Source organism: Nicotiana tabacum, chromosome 13 (assembly GCF_000715075.1).
Source record: "Nicotiana tabacum cultivar K326 chromosome 13, ASM71507v2, whole genome shotgun sequence".
NCBI lineage: Eukaryota > Viridiplantae > Streptophyta > Magnoliopsida > Solanales > Solanaceae > Nicotiana > Nicotiana tabacum.
The window spans coordinates 1,507,012-1,520,785 of record NC_134092.1 but is presented as its reverse complement, the minus strand read 5'-3'; the positions used below and the strand labels follow the sequence as shown (position 1 = coordinate 1,520,785).

Below are 13,774 nucleotides of genomic sequence, written 5' to 3'. Positions count from 1 at the left end.
ATCCACCTTAATTCCCTCACTGGACTCTATGTGTCGCAAGAATGCCAACGAACTAAGCCAGAACTCACATTTGGAGAATTTGGCATAAAGTTTCTCCTCTCTCAGCCTTTGTAATACAATACTCAAGTATTGTGCATGTTCCTCCTGGCTACGTGAATACATCAGGATATCATCAATAAATACTACAACAAATGAATCAAGATATGGCTGGAATAAACTATTTATCAAGTACATAGATGCTACTGGGGCGTTGGTCAGCCCAAATGACATCACGATAAATTCATTGTGACCATAGCAGGTCCTGAATACTATCTTTAGAATATCCGAATCCCGAATTTGCAATTGGTGATACCCAGATCTCAAATCAATCTTAGAGAACACCCTTGTTCCCTGAAGTTGGTCAACTAAATCATCAATACGCGACAAAGGATACTTGTTCTTGATTGTAACTTTGTTAAACTGCATGTAGTCGATGCACATCCGCATAGTACCATCATTTTTTCACAAAAAGAACTGGTGTACCCCAAGGCGACACACTAGGCCTAATAAACCATTTATCAAGAAGTTCCTAAAGTTGCTCTTTCAATTCTTTTAATTCAGCTGGTGCCATACGATACGGAGGAATAGAAATGGGCTGAGTGCCCGACACCAAGTCAATACCGAAATCAATATCCCTATCAGATAGCATCCCGGCAGGTCTGTAGAAAATACATTCGGAAAGTCTTGCATTATCTGTACAGAATCAATAGTAGGAGTGTCTGCATCAACATTTCTCACAAATGCCAAATATGACAAACGCCCCTTTCCCACCATCCGTTGGGCCTTCAAGTAAGAAATTACCCTGCTGGGAATATAATATAGAGAACCTCTCCACTCGACCTTCGGCAATCCCGGCATCGCCAACGCCATTATTTTTGCGTGACAGTCCAGAATAGCATGACATGGAGACAACCAATCCATACCCAAGATTACATCGAAATCAACCATACTAAGCAATAAGAGATCAACTCTAGTCTCCAGTCCCCCAATAGTTACCACACACGACCGATACACACAGTCTACAATAATAGTATCGCCCACCGGCGTAGATACAAGAACAGGTGAAACTAAGGACTCAAGGGGCAGATCTAGATAACGAACAAAATATGAAGAAACATGCGAATATGTGGAACCAGGGTCGAATAATATAGAAGCTTTATTGTGGCACACTGATACAATACATGTAATCACTGCATCTGAAGCAAACAACATTTGGCCTGGAAGGAATAACAAAGAATCGAGCCTGACTGCCACCTGATCGACGTTCCCCTCTAGGGCGACCCTTAGCTGACTGAGCCCCACCCTGAGCTAGCTGGGCGAGTGATGAAGCAACTGGTGCAAGAGTCATAGCCTGACTCCTCTGCTGAACTGGACCTCGCGAAAGGTGGGGACAATATTTCCTCACATGACTCAGCTCTCTACACTCATAGAAAACCCTCTCGAAAAATGGTGGCTAGTTCTGAGGCGGACCTCGAGAACCAAAATAACTACCAGAAGGACCTGGTACAGATGAACCCTGAACTGATAGTGCACGAGATGAACTCTGAGCTGGAAGTGCACTAAGAGAAGACCGACTCTGTCGAGCACTGTATGAACCATGGCTAGCTTATGCGCCACGATGAGCTAAACTAGCCTTCTGAGCGGGCCTATAAGGACGACCCCTACTGTGGAAAGGTTGTCCCCCAGAAGGAACACCTCTTGAATTACTCGGACCACGAGACCTATTGGCCTCCCTCTCCTCACATTCCTGTGTACGGACCAACTCTAGCCTTCGAGCACTGTCAACCATCTCATTGAATTTAGCACCTGCTATGTTCCCTAAAGTCATAACAAAATGGAACTGAGGCCATTAATGAACATTTTAATCTTCTCTATCTCAGTGAGAACCAACCAAATTGCATGACGAGCCAATTTTGAAAATCGTATCTCATACTGAGTCACGGACAGGTCCTCGTGACGTAAATACTCAAACTGTCTGTGCAATTCCTCTCTGCGGGCCTGTGGCACAAACTTCTACAGAAATAATACGGAGAACGCATGCCATGATAGTGGTGCTGCACTAACTGGTCTGCTTCTCTCATAATTCTCCCACCATCTGAAGGCTGCTCCGGTCAACTGAAAAGTAGTAAATGAGACCCCACTGGTCTCCAGAATACCCGCTGTACAAAGCATCCGCTGGCATCTGTCCAAGAAATCTTGAGCATCCTCTGACTTAGTTCCACTAAAAGTTGGAGGATGGAGTCTCCCAAACCTCTATAATCTCTTTTGCTCCTCGTCATTCATAATAGGACCCACCTGGGCCTGAGCAGCTGCAACCGGCTGGACTGGTAGTGTCACCAATATCTGAATTCCCTGCACTATCTGCTCTGGAGTACGGGCGATAGGGGTATGAGTACCTCTCCCAGCCTGAGAAGTGGCTCGTGCGGCCTGAGCCGAAACCACCTCAGCAAGGCCAGTGCAAACTGTCAATATCTGTATTAGAGCCTCCTGAAGGCCTGGAATCACAATAGCCACAGCTGGTGCTTGAGCTGGCCCCGCCGTATCAACTATATTTTGAATCTACTCCTGAGTTGGAGCAACTGGTGGTTCTACCGATGCTGCTCTAACTGTTGTACGAGCTACACCTCGACCTCTACCACGGCCTTGGGCTCATCCACGGCCCCGGGATCTCGCGGCCCTAACTGGTGGCACTGGTGACTGATTATCTGATCTGGTAGTACATGTCCTCACCATCTGTGAGAGAATAGAATAACAGAAATTTAGTTTCCAAAATCAACAAATTCGCACGATAGAATACAAGAAAGTAAAATTTTCCTAAGGGTTTGGCAACCTCTCGAAGATAAGTATAGACGTCTCCGTACCAATCCGCAAGACTCAACTAAACCTGCTCATGACTCGTGAGCCTATGTAACCTAGGCTCTGATACCAACTTGTCATGACCCAAAATTACACCTGTCGTGATGGTGCCTATCTTAATACTAGGCAAGCCGACAACCTCAATAAACCACAAATTTTCTTAAGTTTGAAAAATTATAATAATTAATTTCAATATAAAAAAAATCTCAAAAATACTGATAAAAATACTCCCAAAACTCGGTGTCACTGAGTACATGAGCATTTAAATAATATCAAAGTCTGACTGATAAAAACATTGTCTAAATATATAGAACAACACAATAACTATAAGGAAAGAGAATCAAGGTCTGCGGACGCCAAGCAGTTACCTTGCTAGTCTCCAACAGATGAAACTCTGATTTCTAGCAGCTGCTGAATTCGGAAGTACATGGATCTGCACACGAGGTGCAGGGTGTAGTATGAGTACAACCAACTCAATAAGTAACAAGACTAATCTTTGGGCTGAAAATAGTGACGAGCTCAACAGGTACAGTCCAGTATAGAAATAACAGTATAGAAATGTAGGCATGCTTTCAAGTTCAACAGTTAAATTCAATACACTTAAAATCGATCAATTCTGAATGATATGGGGAATATGACATCTCTATATCTACATGATAATGTACGTGCTGTATATGATGCACCTCAGTGGAAAACCTCGTGTACTCACAATCACAAAATACTCAATCACTCAAGTACTGTATATGGCCAATCCAGCCTAGGAAAGATCCATCCCATATATATATATATATATATATATATATATATCACACACACACACACACATCAACTGACAATCAGTCACTCAGTACTATATAAGGCCAATCCAGCCAGAGGTAGATTTATCCCTAAATATAAATGACTCGGACAAGATTCATGTCGAGGGAAATTCATCACAATTATAAATAAATAAGGAAACTTCATGGCTTGGGAAGTCTATCCCGAATATAAATCATCTGCGCTCACTGTGGGGGATGCAAACTCCGGAGGGGCTCCTTCAGCCTAAGCGCTATATAAAGCCGATATGGTCTACTGCGGCATGCAGTCCGATCCCATAATAATAAAATCTATAAGGCCGGTTGCGGCATGGAGCCCCGATCCATATAATGATAATATATATAAAGCCAATATGGTCTGCTGTGGTGCGCAGGTCGATCTCATAAATATCCTCACAATAGATGAAAATGACTGAGTATGAAATGTACATTTTAAAATAATTAATTTAACAACAACACAACCCTATGGGTCCCAAAATATCGGCACATAGCGTAAACAAGATCTTTAATACGAGCCTCAACTCAATTCCTCTAACACGTGAAGGATATGTGGATTATGACATGATTATTTAATTTTATAACTCAACGGAATTTATTTAAGTCACAATTTCTATGGTGCGCGCCCACACGCCCGTCACCTAGCATGTGCGTCACCGTCATACAATCCACATAACACGTCTTTCAGTGATTTATACCCTTAGAACCAAGTTTAGAAGTGTTACTTACATCAAATCGTGGAAATTCTTTATTTTGCTATGCCTTTGCCTCGCGAATCGGCCTCCGAACGCCACAAATCTAGTCACAATTAATTCAATTTAGTCAATACAAATTATAGGAATTAATTTCATATAAAAATACTAATTTTTCAACAAAATCTGAAATTACACTCAAAACTCCCCCGTGGATACCACGTCTCGGAACCGACAAAAGTTATAAAATATGAATTCCTATTCAACCACGAGTCTAACCATACCAATTTTACCAAATTCCGACATCAACTCAACCCTCAAATCATCAATCTAAACTTAAGGGTTTTCACAATTTCCCAACTTAAAACACCAATTAAATATTAAAAATAGCAGTAGATTCGGGTAATTTGACCAAAATTGAGTTAAGAACACTTACCACATTGTTCTGTTGCCCAGTTATTTCCTCTATGCGATCGTGGACCAAGTCCAGCGATCGCGAAGCACAAATTTTCCACTACCCAATTTAACCTTACGCGATCGCGGATAAGTGCACGTGATCGCGAAGTTTCCGCTCCATAAATCTACGCGATCGCGGCCTTGTCCAGACGATCGAGAAGGGTAACTTCGCGTGACCCCCTACTGCCCCAGTTCCCCTACGCGAATGCGATGTGCCTTATGCGTTCGCGATGCATGAGTTGCTCCAGCTACACGATCGCAGCCCAATCTATGCGATCGCATAGAACAATTTTTCAGCAGTCCCAATTAAGCCTATGCGATCACAGACCTTCTCACGCGATCGCGTAGAAGGAAACCAGACATGTGCACCAGAAAACCTCTACAAATATACCAACAAGTCCTAAAACATCATAAGAACTTAGTCAAAACTTCAAATCACATCAAACAACGCTAAAAATACGAATCATACCTCAATTCAAGTCTAATGAAACTAAGAAATTCCAACTTCTACATTTGATGCAAGACCTATCAAATCAAGTTCGATTGACCTCAAATTTTGTACACAAGTCATAAATGACATTACAGACCTATTCCAATTTCCAGAATCGAATTCCGACCCGATATCAAAAGGCTAACTCCCCGGTCAAACTTCCAAACTTAAATTTCTATTTTAGCCATTTAACTACGGACTCCCAAATAATTTTTTCAGACACACTCCTAAGTCCAAAATTACCATACGGAGCTATTAAAATCATCAAAACTCTATTGTGAAGTCGTTTACACATAAGTCAACATTCGGTCAACTTTTTCAACTTAAGTTTTCATCATTGAGACTGTCTCAATTCATTCTGAAACCTCACCGGACCCGAACCAATTACCCCGGCAAGTCACATAATAACTGTAAAGAATAAATTGAGCAGTAAATGAGAAACGGGGGTGTAATACTCAAAACGATCGACCGAATCGTTATACATTGGAACCCTCCTTGATACAAATGGGTCCGCCCCTATTCACAATATTGTAGACACTAGAGTTGCATGTGTCAATCAATCTACCTTCTCCTACATCTTGGCCCCAATAGACCACAATATCTCCAGCTTCTACTAATTTGCCGGTTAGGAGAAGCAAGAATATTGGTAGAATGAAAAGTAAAGATAGCTTAATGCTCATTGTTTAATTCAATGGGAAGAACCTATATTTTTCAATTGGATGAGTAATGTGGAGTATGCAACATGTGTTTTATAGGCAAAGCCTTGAAAAAGTTTGGAACTTTAGAGGGTTCCTTGACATTTCTTCACTTTGTTTCGGGTTTCACACGCTCAAAATTGAGTGAAACATACGTACTTGATATGTCGGCATCTGCAGATTCGTGTCTATGATTTTAATTTGACGGGTCCGGCCTAGAATCTACTTCCTCATTTATAGGATATTGTTACTATTTCTATGATTTTTGTTGAAAATGCTGATATATTATTTTTTCTCTTTTTTTTTTTTTGAAAATCCCCTTTTTATCCTATTGGGATAGGGGTAAGATCTGCGTATACACTATTCTCCCAAAATCATACTTGTGAAATTTTACTGAATCGTTGTTGTTGTTGGATTCTGCCTAGAAGTTTTTATCAATGAATCCATTACACTTAAGATGTTATGGGTTCAAAATGAAATATAATTTTGTACAAATTTCACAATTTTAAAATAAATTAAATTAATTAAACTATTACACTTTAATTTTAATGTGATGTTTGCTTTCTTGTTAATCACTGTTTACTACTTATATTTTCTTCCATGATTACTAATATATACTTCTTTCATTTCAATTTAAATGAGATTTTTTGACTCGGCATAGAGTTTAAGGAGAAGAAACACATCAAATCAATCCGAAATGACTTTCAATTTTGCACACAAGTCATAAATGACATAATAGAGCTATGAAAATTTTCAGAATTGGATTCCGACCCCGATACCAAAAAGTCAACTTCTCGGTCAAACTTCCCAAAAATTCAATTTTTGTCATTTCAAGCTAAATTCCACTACGGACTTCTAAATAATTTTTCGGACACGCTCCTAAGTCCAAAATCACCATACGTAGCTATTGGAATCATCAAAACTCCATTCCAGGTCGTTTACACATAAGTCGACATCCGGTCACTATTTTAATTTAATCTTTAAACCTTGGAACTAAGTGTTCCAATTCATTCCAAAACCCCATTGGACCCGAGCCAATTAACCCGATAAGTCATAAAATATATGTATGAACTTCCAGCATATTATGTGAATTCGTAGTGAAAAAGAACAAGCTAAGCAGATATACAAACTAAGCATAGCTTACTTTGATCTTGTGAATTTGTTGGTATCAAAGCATGATGTCTAAATTTATTGCATTCGGAGTAGTTTACTGAAATTGCTCGCTATGGTAGACCGAATATTGGCCGGACCCAAAGATTGGAGAGAGCTGGTATGTGTTATTGGCATTGTTTGCAGAGCAAGATTGTGTATTCACATGTACTTTATATTTTATTTGTCATAGTTGAAAATTGTTTCAGGTGCCACGGGAGTAGTTTGCATATTCACATGGCGTGGGGGATGTTGAGCATGAGAGAGTCAAGACCACTAGGTACATGTCTAAGGCTAAGCTTTCCAAAATGCGAATTAAGTAGGCTGAACAAGTTACACCAGTCCAAACAGTCGCAAAGGCTCCGTTCAAGTGCATTGATGCCGATCATGATCATCTCAAGGACAAGCATTGTCAACAAGTTACATCTTTGCTTTACATAGGACTAACAAGTATAGGTCAAAGACAGCTTGATGACCTTTCAAAGTACTCAGTTGCAGATGATGGGACAACAATATTGGTTGAAGTCGATTTGTCTACCTGCACTAGCCCAAGCTCTTTTCTCAGGTAGGATATACAGTCAGACCTCTCTATAACAATATCGCTATATAATAATTATTCACTATAAAAGTCAATTTTTTTTAGAATTAATTTTTATGCTATGTTATAATACGTGTTCTCGATAATAGCATTTCGCTATAACAGTCGAAAAAATCCGGAACAAATAAGGCTATTATAGTGATTTTTGACTATATTTCTGTGATCATGTTTATTATTTGATTTAGCTTCTTAGGCTATTAACATCTGATTATTTGGTTCAGATGCACTTGTAGGAATGAACCCGGTCTCTTGCTGAAGAACGCAATTTTGACTAGACCCTAAAGTGTCATACTGGTTTTTAACCTACATTTGGCACATCAATCTGCTTTTACTAATATTATCTCCATTCTGGATGATGGTCTGTTGTCCGACGATGATGGGACTGTCTTAGATTTTCAGAAAACTGTTATCATTTTTGTCCCGGATCTAGGAAATAAATGTTTAATTGCCAAGCTTGTTGGTGCAGATCCAAATGGATCCAATAATCGCGATGGAAACATGGACAAGGTATTTAAATGGAACTCTTATGGCTTGTTTACTTGATTTTTTTTCTTAAATCCATTTGGTTGTGAAAACAGCCTCTTGCAGAAATGCATGGTAAGATTGCGTACAATAGATCCTTGTGGTCCGGTCTTTCCCTGGATTCCGTACATAGCGGGAGTAAGTACACCGGGCTGCCCTTTTTTTGGTTGTACTGATAGTTATATCATAAGAGCATATCGTTCCTATGTACTGAACTTAGTGATCTTTGCCTTTTACAGGATCCTATAGGCTTTAGATTTGAGATACTTAATAGGGTGGATGAAATTCTGCTCTTTAATTAACATCTACTACACAGTGCGTGATTGCCTATGAAAGAGGGCAAGCATCTCTATGGCAAACTGGAACAATACTTGTGGTCACGGTGTTGGATGACTCGGCCTCCGGCCTAGCAGGGAAAGCATAGAATAGGGGCTGGGCCCCACCACTCGGAGCTAAATCTGCAGGACAGCCTCTAACTGGCTGGCCTCCACCTCTATCAACCTGACATCCACCTTTAGCGGTCTGACCCCTGCCCCTAGCTGGCCGGGAGGGCGGTGGAGCAACCGGTGCGGGTATGATGGCATGAGAATCCTGCTGAGATCCGTTGCTCGACAACCTAGGGCAATACCTTCTGATGTGACCGATGTTCCCACACTCAAAACACCAATCCTGTTGTTGTGGCTGCTGAAGCTGAAGCTGACCCGAACGGGACGGATAACCAGTGTAGTGACTCTGGAGCAGTGGTGCATTGATAAGAGCTGGATGTGCACTAAATGTCGGCTTCCCAGAATAAGGCATAATAGGACCATGACTCCCTGAAGCACTGCGAGATGCTTGATGTGCTGAATAAAATGGCCTACGAGGATGACCCCTACCATAAGTACCCCTGCCTCTAGATGAGGCGCCAATGAAATTACCGGAATGATGAGGCCTCTTATCAGACCCCTGCCCTCTCTCCTGTGCAAGAATCGTCTCGATCCTCCTAGCAACATTAGCAGCCGCCGAAAAGAAAATCTCACTTTCGGTCTCCTTGGCCATCTGAAGCCTGATAGGGTGAGTGGGTCCATCAATCAACCTACTCACTCTCTCCCCTTTAGTAGGAAGTAAAAGGAGAGCATGATAGGCTAGATCCACAAAATGGGTCTCGTACTGGGTAACAATCATACTGCCCTACTGGAGACACTCAAATTACCTGCGGCATCTCTCAATGTGATAGGAAAGAACTTCTCTAAAAATAGTCGCGAGAACTGCTCCCAAGTCAGTGTAGGTGACCCAGTTGGTTTGGTTAACATATAATCTCTCCACCACCTCTTGGCGGAACCCGTCATCTAAAATACTGCAAAATCTTCCCCATTGGTTTTAACTATACCAATGTTCCGCAACACATCATGGCAGTGATCAAGATATGGGTCCTCAGAAGGGGTACCACTGAAGTGAACTGGGAAGAACTTAGTAAACTTGTCCAACCTCAGTAAAGCCTCATAAGAAATGGCAGGCCTATCACCGGCCTGTGCCACAACAACTGGCTGAACTACCCCAACTAGCGGGGCTGCTGGAGCCTGATACTGGGGAGTCATCTTCTCCGAAGCGGGTGTAGTGGGATTCTGTGCTCCTCCCCCAGCCTATGAGACGGCTGGTACCACTGGAAATGTACCATTCTGAGCCACGCCCTCCATATAACTCACCAAACAGACTAGAGCGTCCTGAAGCACTAGAGTAACTATGAATCCTTCCGGAACTTGAACTGGTCCAACCGGTACAGTCTAAACTAGAACCTCCTCCTGAAGATCCACCTGAGGTTCTACGACGTGTGCTACTTCTCAAGCTCTAGATTGAGCTCTACCTCTGCCTCTACCTCGGCCTCTAGCTCGAACTCGGCCTCGACCTCTACCCATGGTCATAGTTGCCATCGGGGGCTCTAACCCTTGTCCGTCGATAGATGTATTACGTGTTCTCGCTATCTTCGAGAGAATAAGAATAGAATGGTTCAATCATCGATGACAGAATAAAATCGCACGACAGAATAAGAAAGAAGTGATATTGTTCCTAAACTTCATAGCCTCTGAGAGATAAGTACAGACGTCTCCGTACCGATCCTTCAGACTCTACTAAGCTTATCCGTGACTCGTGAGACCTATGTAACCTAGTGCTCTGATACCAACTTGTCACGATCCGAAATTCTCACCTTCAGGACCGTGATGATGCCTAACATTTCACTTGCTAGGCAAGCCAACGTTAGAATAATATTAGCCATTTTAAACAATTTTAAATTAATTGATAACAAAGAAACAAATGCAGAAATAAAGTTTGAAATAGAATGAATAATCCATAATAATAGCAATATCTAAATATCATCCCAAAACTAGTGTCACAACTGCACGAGCTACTAGAATAATACAAATAAAGGTCTGAATGACAATAAATCTGTCTGAAAGAAATACACAGGTACGATAAAGTGGAATGAGACTTTAGAAATGCGAACGCCATGTAGTCATACCTCAAGTCTCCTACGAATAGCTGAATCCGAGCAAATATACTGTACGCCGCTGTGACCAACTCGAGAATCTACACGAAAAGTGAAAAGTGTAGTATGAGTACAACCGACCCCATGTACTCTGTAAGTGTCGAGCCTAACCTCGACGAAGTAGTGACGAGACTAAGGCAGGTCGCTTACATTAACATGTACGCATTAATAATAATAATAATAACAGGAATATAAGTAAGACCGTTAAATCATATCAAAAATTGAATTCAATTCAGCAGTTATAATCTCTCAATTTATTTTCGTTGCGGCGTGCAACCCGCTCCAACAATATAAACTTAAAACAAAATCCGTTGCGGCGTGCAACCCGATCCAACAATATAATCTTTCAATTAAATTCCGTTGCGGCGTGCAACCCGCTCCAACAATATAAACTTAAAATAAATCCGTTGCGACGTGCAACCCGCTCCAACAATACAAGTAAACAACTCTTAAATGTAAAAATACTCCAATAGATACCACATTTAATAAGAAATTATTAGGCAACAAAACATACAATTATTATGATTTATTTAGGAAACAAGTAATGACAAGTAGCAATTAATTGAGGAAATCAGGGAGAAAATAGATAATTTAATATATAATATGCTAAATGTCAAGTAGCAATTACGACACATAATTCAAATAAGCATGTAGCAATTATAGCATGGATTTAAGACATAATATTGAACAGGGAATTAGAGAGAAATAATTAATGTAATAATTAATTCATAATTTAAAATAATGTATGATTTTCATATAATTATGCAAAAAATCAATTTGACGACGTATAGGCACTCGTCACCTCGCCTATACGTCATTAAACATGAATTTCACTTAATAAATAATTTAAGAGTTTTATTTCCTCAAATTAAGGTTAACCACAACACTTATCTCACTTTGCAACAAAATTCAAGATTCCAATAAACCTTTGCCTGAATCGTTGTTGTTGTTGGGTTCGGCCTAGAAGTTTTTATCAATGAATCCATTACACTTATGACGTTATGGGTTCAAAATGAAATATAATTTTGTACAAATTTCACAATTTTAAAAAAAATTAAATTAATTAAACTATTACAGTTTAATTTTAATGTGATGTTTGCTTTTTGTTAATCACCGTTCACTACTTAATATTGTTTTCCATCATTACTAATATATACTTCCTCTATTTTAATTTAAATGAGTTAGTTTGACTCGCATAGAGTTTAACGAAAAAAGTAGGAGAATTTTGAAGTTTGTGGTCATAAAAACTTAAGGGATAAAAACTTTATGGGGTCATATTATAAAATTTTTTTATTAAGGGTAAAATGATAAAATAAAAAGTTTAAAGTTTAATTATTTTTAATTATAAAAATATGTCATTATTTTTTGAACGGACTAATAAAAAAAGTGTTTCACGTAAATTGAAACGGATGCAGTAAGTGGTTAACACCTTAAATTTCATCTTCCATCAAACAATGTTAGGCGAATAATTAATAAAACGAAAAAAATATATATTCTTTTGATACTATTTCAAATTGCTGTATGAAAAGAAGGATAACTATTCCTCTAAATAATTGGTCCTACGCTACTAAGTTTGTACTAACTAAAGGAGTAATTGATACCGTGTGCTTGACTTGCGAGTCAATGTCTTTTTGTTGTCTAGTCATCGTTTTAATCTACTAACCGGTATTAGCATCCGCGTCCACACTAACCATGTTAAATATTTAAGTTATTTGAATTATATGTAAATAATCTTAAAATTCAAACCTTCTCGATAAATATAGATAATCATTGGATATTAATTAAGAAACACTACATGAAAATGATTAAACATTTCTCAAATCTTCTAGTTATAATTTTATTTTATTTTTTTGGTACCATTCTCGTCGTTGTCATTGGATCCAATAAATAGCGAGAGAGCAAAATAATAACTCATATTTATGGCAAACAGAATCAAAGGTTGAGACTATTAAGGACTCTTTGGATACGACTTGACTCTTTTATTATTACTTGAACTCTTATTTGGTGTGTTGATATTTTTCAAAATATATTTCTATTTTAAAATTTTAGTTTCTAAAACTTTATTTTTCAATAATTATTATTTTTATAATAATGTAAGTGAAATATTATCCTTAATTCAAAACTCCTTTTAGTCGGCTATCTAAAATTTAAAATAATCTTTAGCCAATGATTTTTTTTCCTAGTATGACTCCATTTTGATATTTGACATTAATCATGTTAAATATTTGAGTTATTTGAATTATATATAAATATAATTAAAATTTAAACCTTCTAGATAATTATAGATAATCATTAGATATTAATAAAGAAACATTACATTTAAAAGGGCTAACATTTTCTCAAATCTCGTAGTGATAATTTTATTTTTGTATCATTTTTATTGGTGTCATTGAAACCTAAAAATAGTCACAAAGCGAAATAATAACTCATATTTATGAGCTATGGCAAAGCATAAAGGTTAGCACAATATGACGATTCTTTGATTACGACGTGACTCTTTTACTACGACTTGAATTCTTATTTGGTATGCTATTATGTTTAAAAAAATATTTCTATTTTGAAATTTCAATTTCTAAAACACTATAGTATACATTTCAATAATGATTATATTTATAATGATGCATGTGAAGATATTATCCTTAATTTAAAATCCACTTTAATCGGCTATCTAAACATTTAAATGATTCTTTGGCCGGTAAAAATTTATTTCAGTATGACTCCATTTTGTCGATATCTCTAGCCACGGATTTTGAATTTGAATTCCCCTTTATGTAATGACCCAACCGGTTATTTTTACTTTTAGAACCCCATTTTCCTAAATAAAACTCTCCGTATGTACTTTTATAAATTTATGATTCGCGGGGATGGTTGGTTCGGAATTTGAAAGTGTTCGGGTTGAAATCGGAACACTTGGTTCCTTGAGTTGGCCTTAAAATGCTAA

The 13,774-nt window shown here is 38.6% G+C and overlaps 1 protein-coding gene and 1 long non-coding RNA gene across 3 annotated transcripts; one reads left to right on the top strand and one right to left on the bottom strand.

The window, feature by feature from the left end:
- Positions 1-1,124: 1,124 nt before the first annotated feature.
- Positions 1,125-6,079, bottom strand: LOC142167783 (uncharacterized). 2 transcript variants are annotated; one of them, XR_012697863.1, is made up of 4 exons: positions 4,836-6,079; positions 4,437-4,505; positions 3,264-3,328; positions 1,125-2,772 (listed from the first exon to the last, which is right to left on the bottom strand). It is a non-coding gene; the product is annotated as an uncharacterized LOC142167783 (long non-coding RNA). The 2 variants fall into 2 exon arrangements; XR_012697862.1 differs by having other exon boundaries at positions 4,437-6,079.
- Positions 6,080-7,265: 1,186 nt separating this feature from the next.
- On the top strand, positions 7,266-8,611 carry LOC142168433 (uncharacterized). The gene is made up of 4 exons (XM_075229108.1): positions 7,266-7,310; positions 7,513-7,754; positions 8,072-8,294; positions 8,549-8,611. Exons 1-4 carry the CDS (start codon positions 7,266-7,268, stop codon positions 8,609-8,611), a joined length of 573 nt encoding a protein of 190 aa, XP_075085209.1.
- Positions 8,612-13,774: the final 5,163 nt, after the last annotated feature.

Bases quoted from the DNA above. Each gene is read 5' to 3' on its own strand.
- LOC142168433 (XM_075229108.1), top strand. From the start codon at position 7,266: ATGGTAGACCGAATATTGGCCGGACCCAAAGATTGGAGAGAGCTG. The intron at 7,755-8,071 runs GTAGGATATACA...TAGACCCTAAAG, and splicing joins AGCCCAAGCTCTTTTCTCAG to TGTCATACTGGTTTTTAACC. The intron at 8,295-8,548 runs GTATTTAAATGG...TGCCTTTTACAG, and splicing joins GCGATGGAAACATGGACAAG to GATCCTATAGGCTTTAGATT.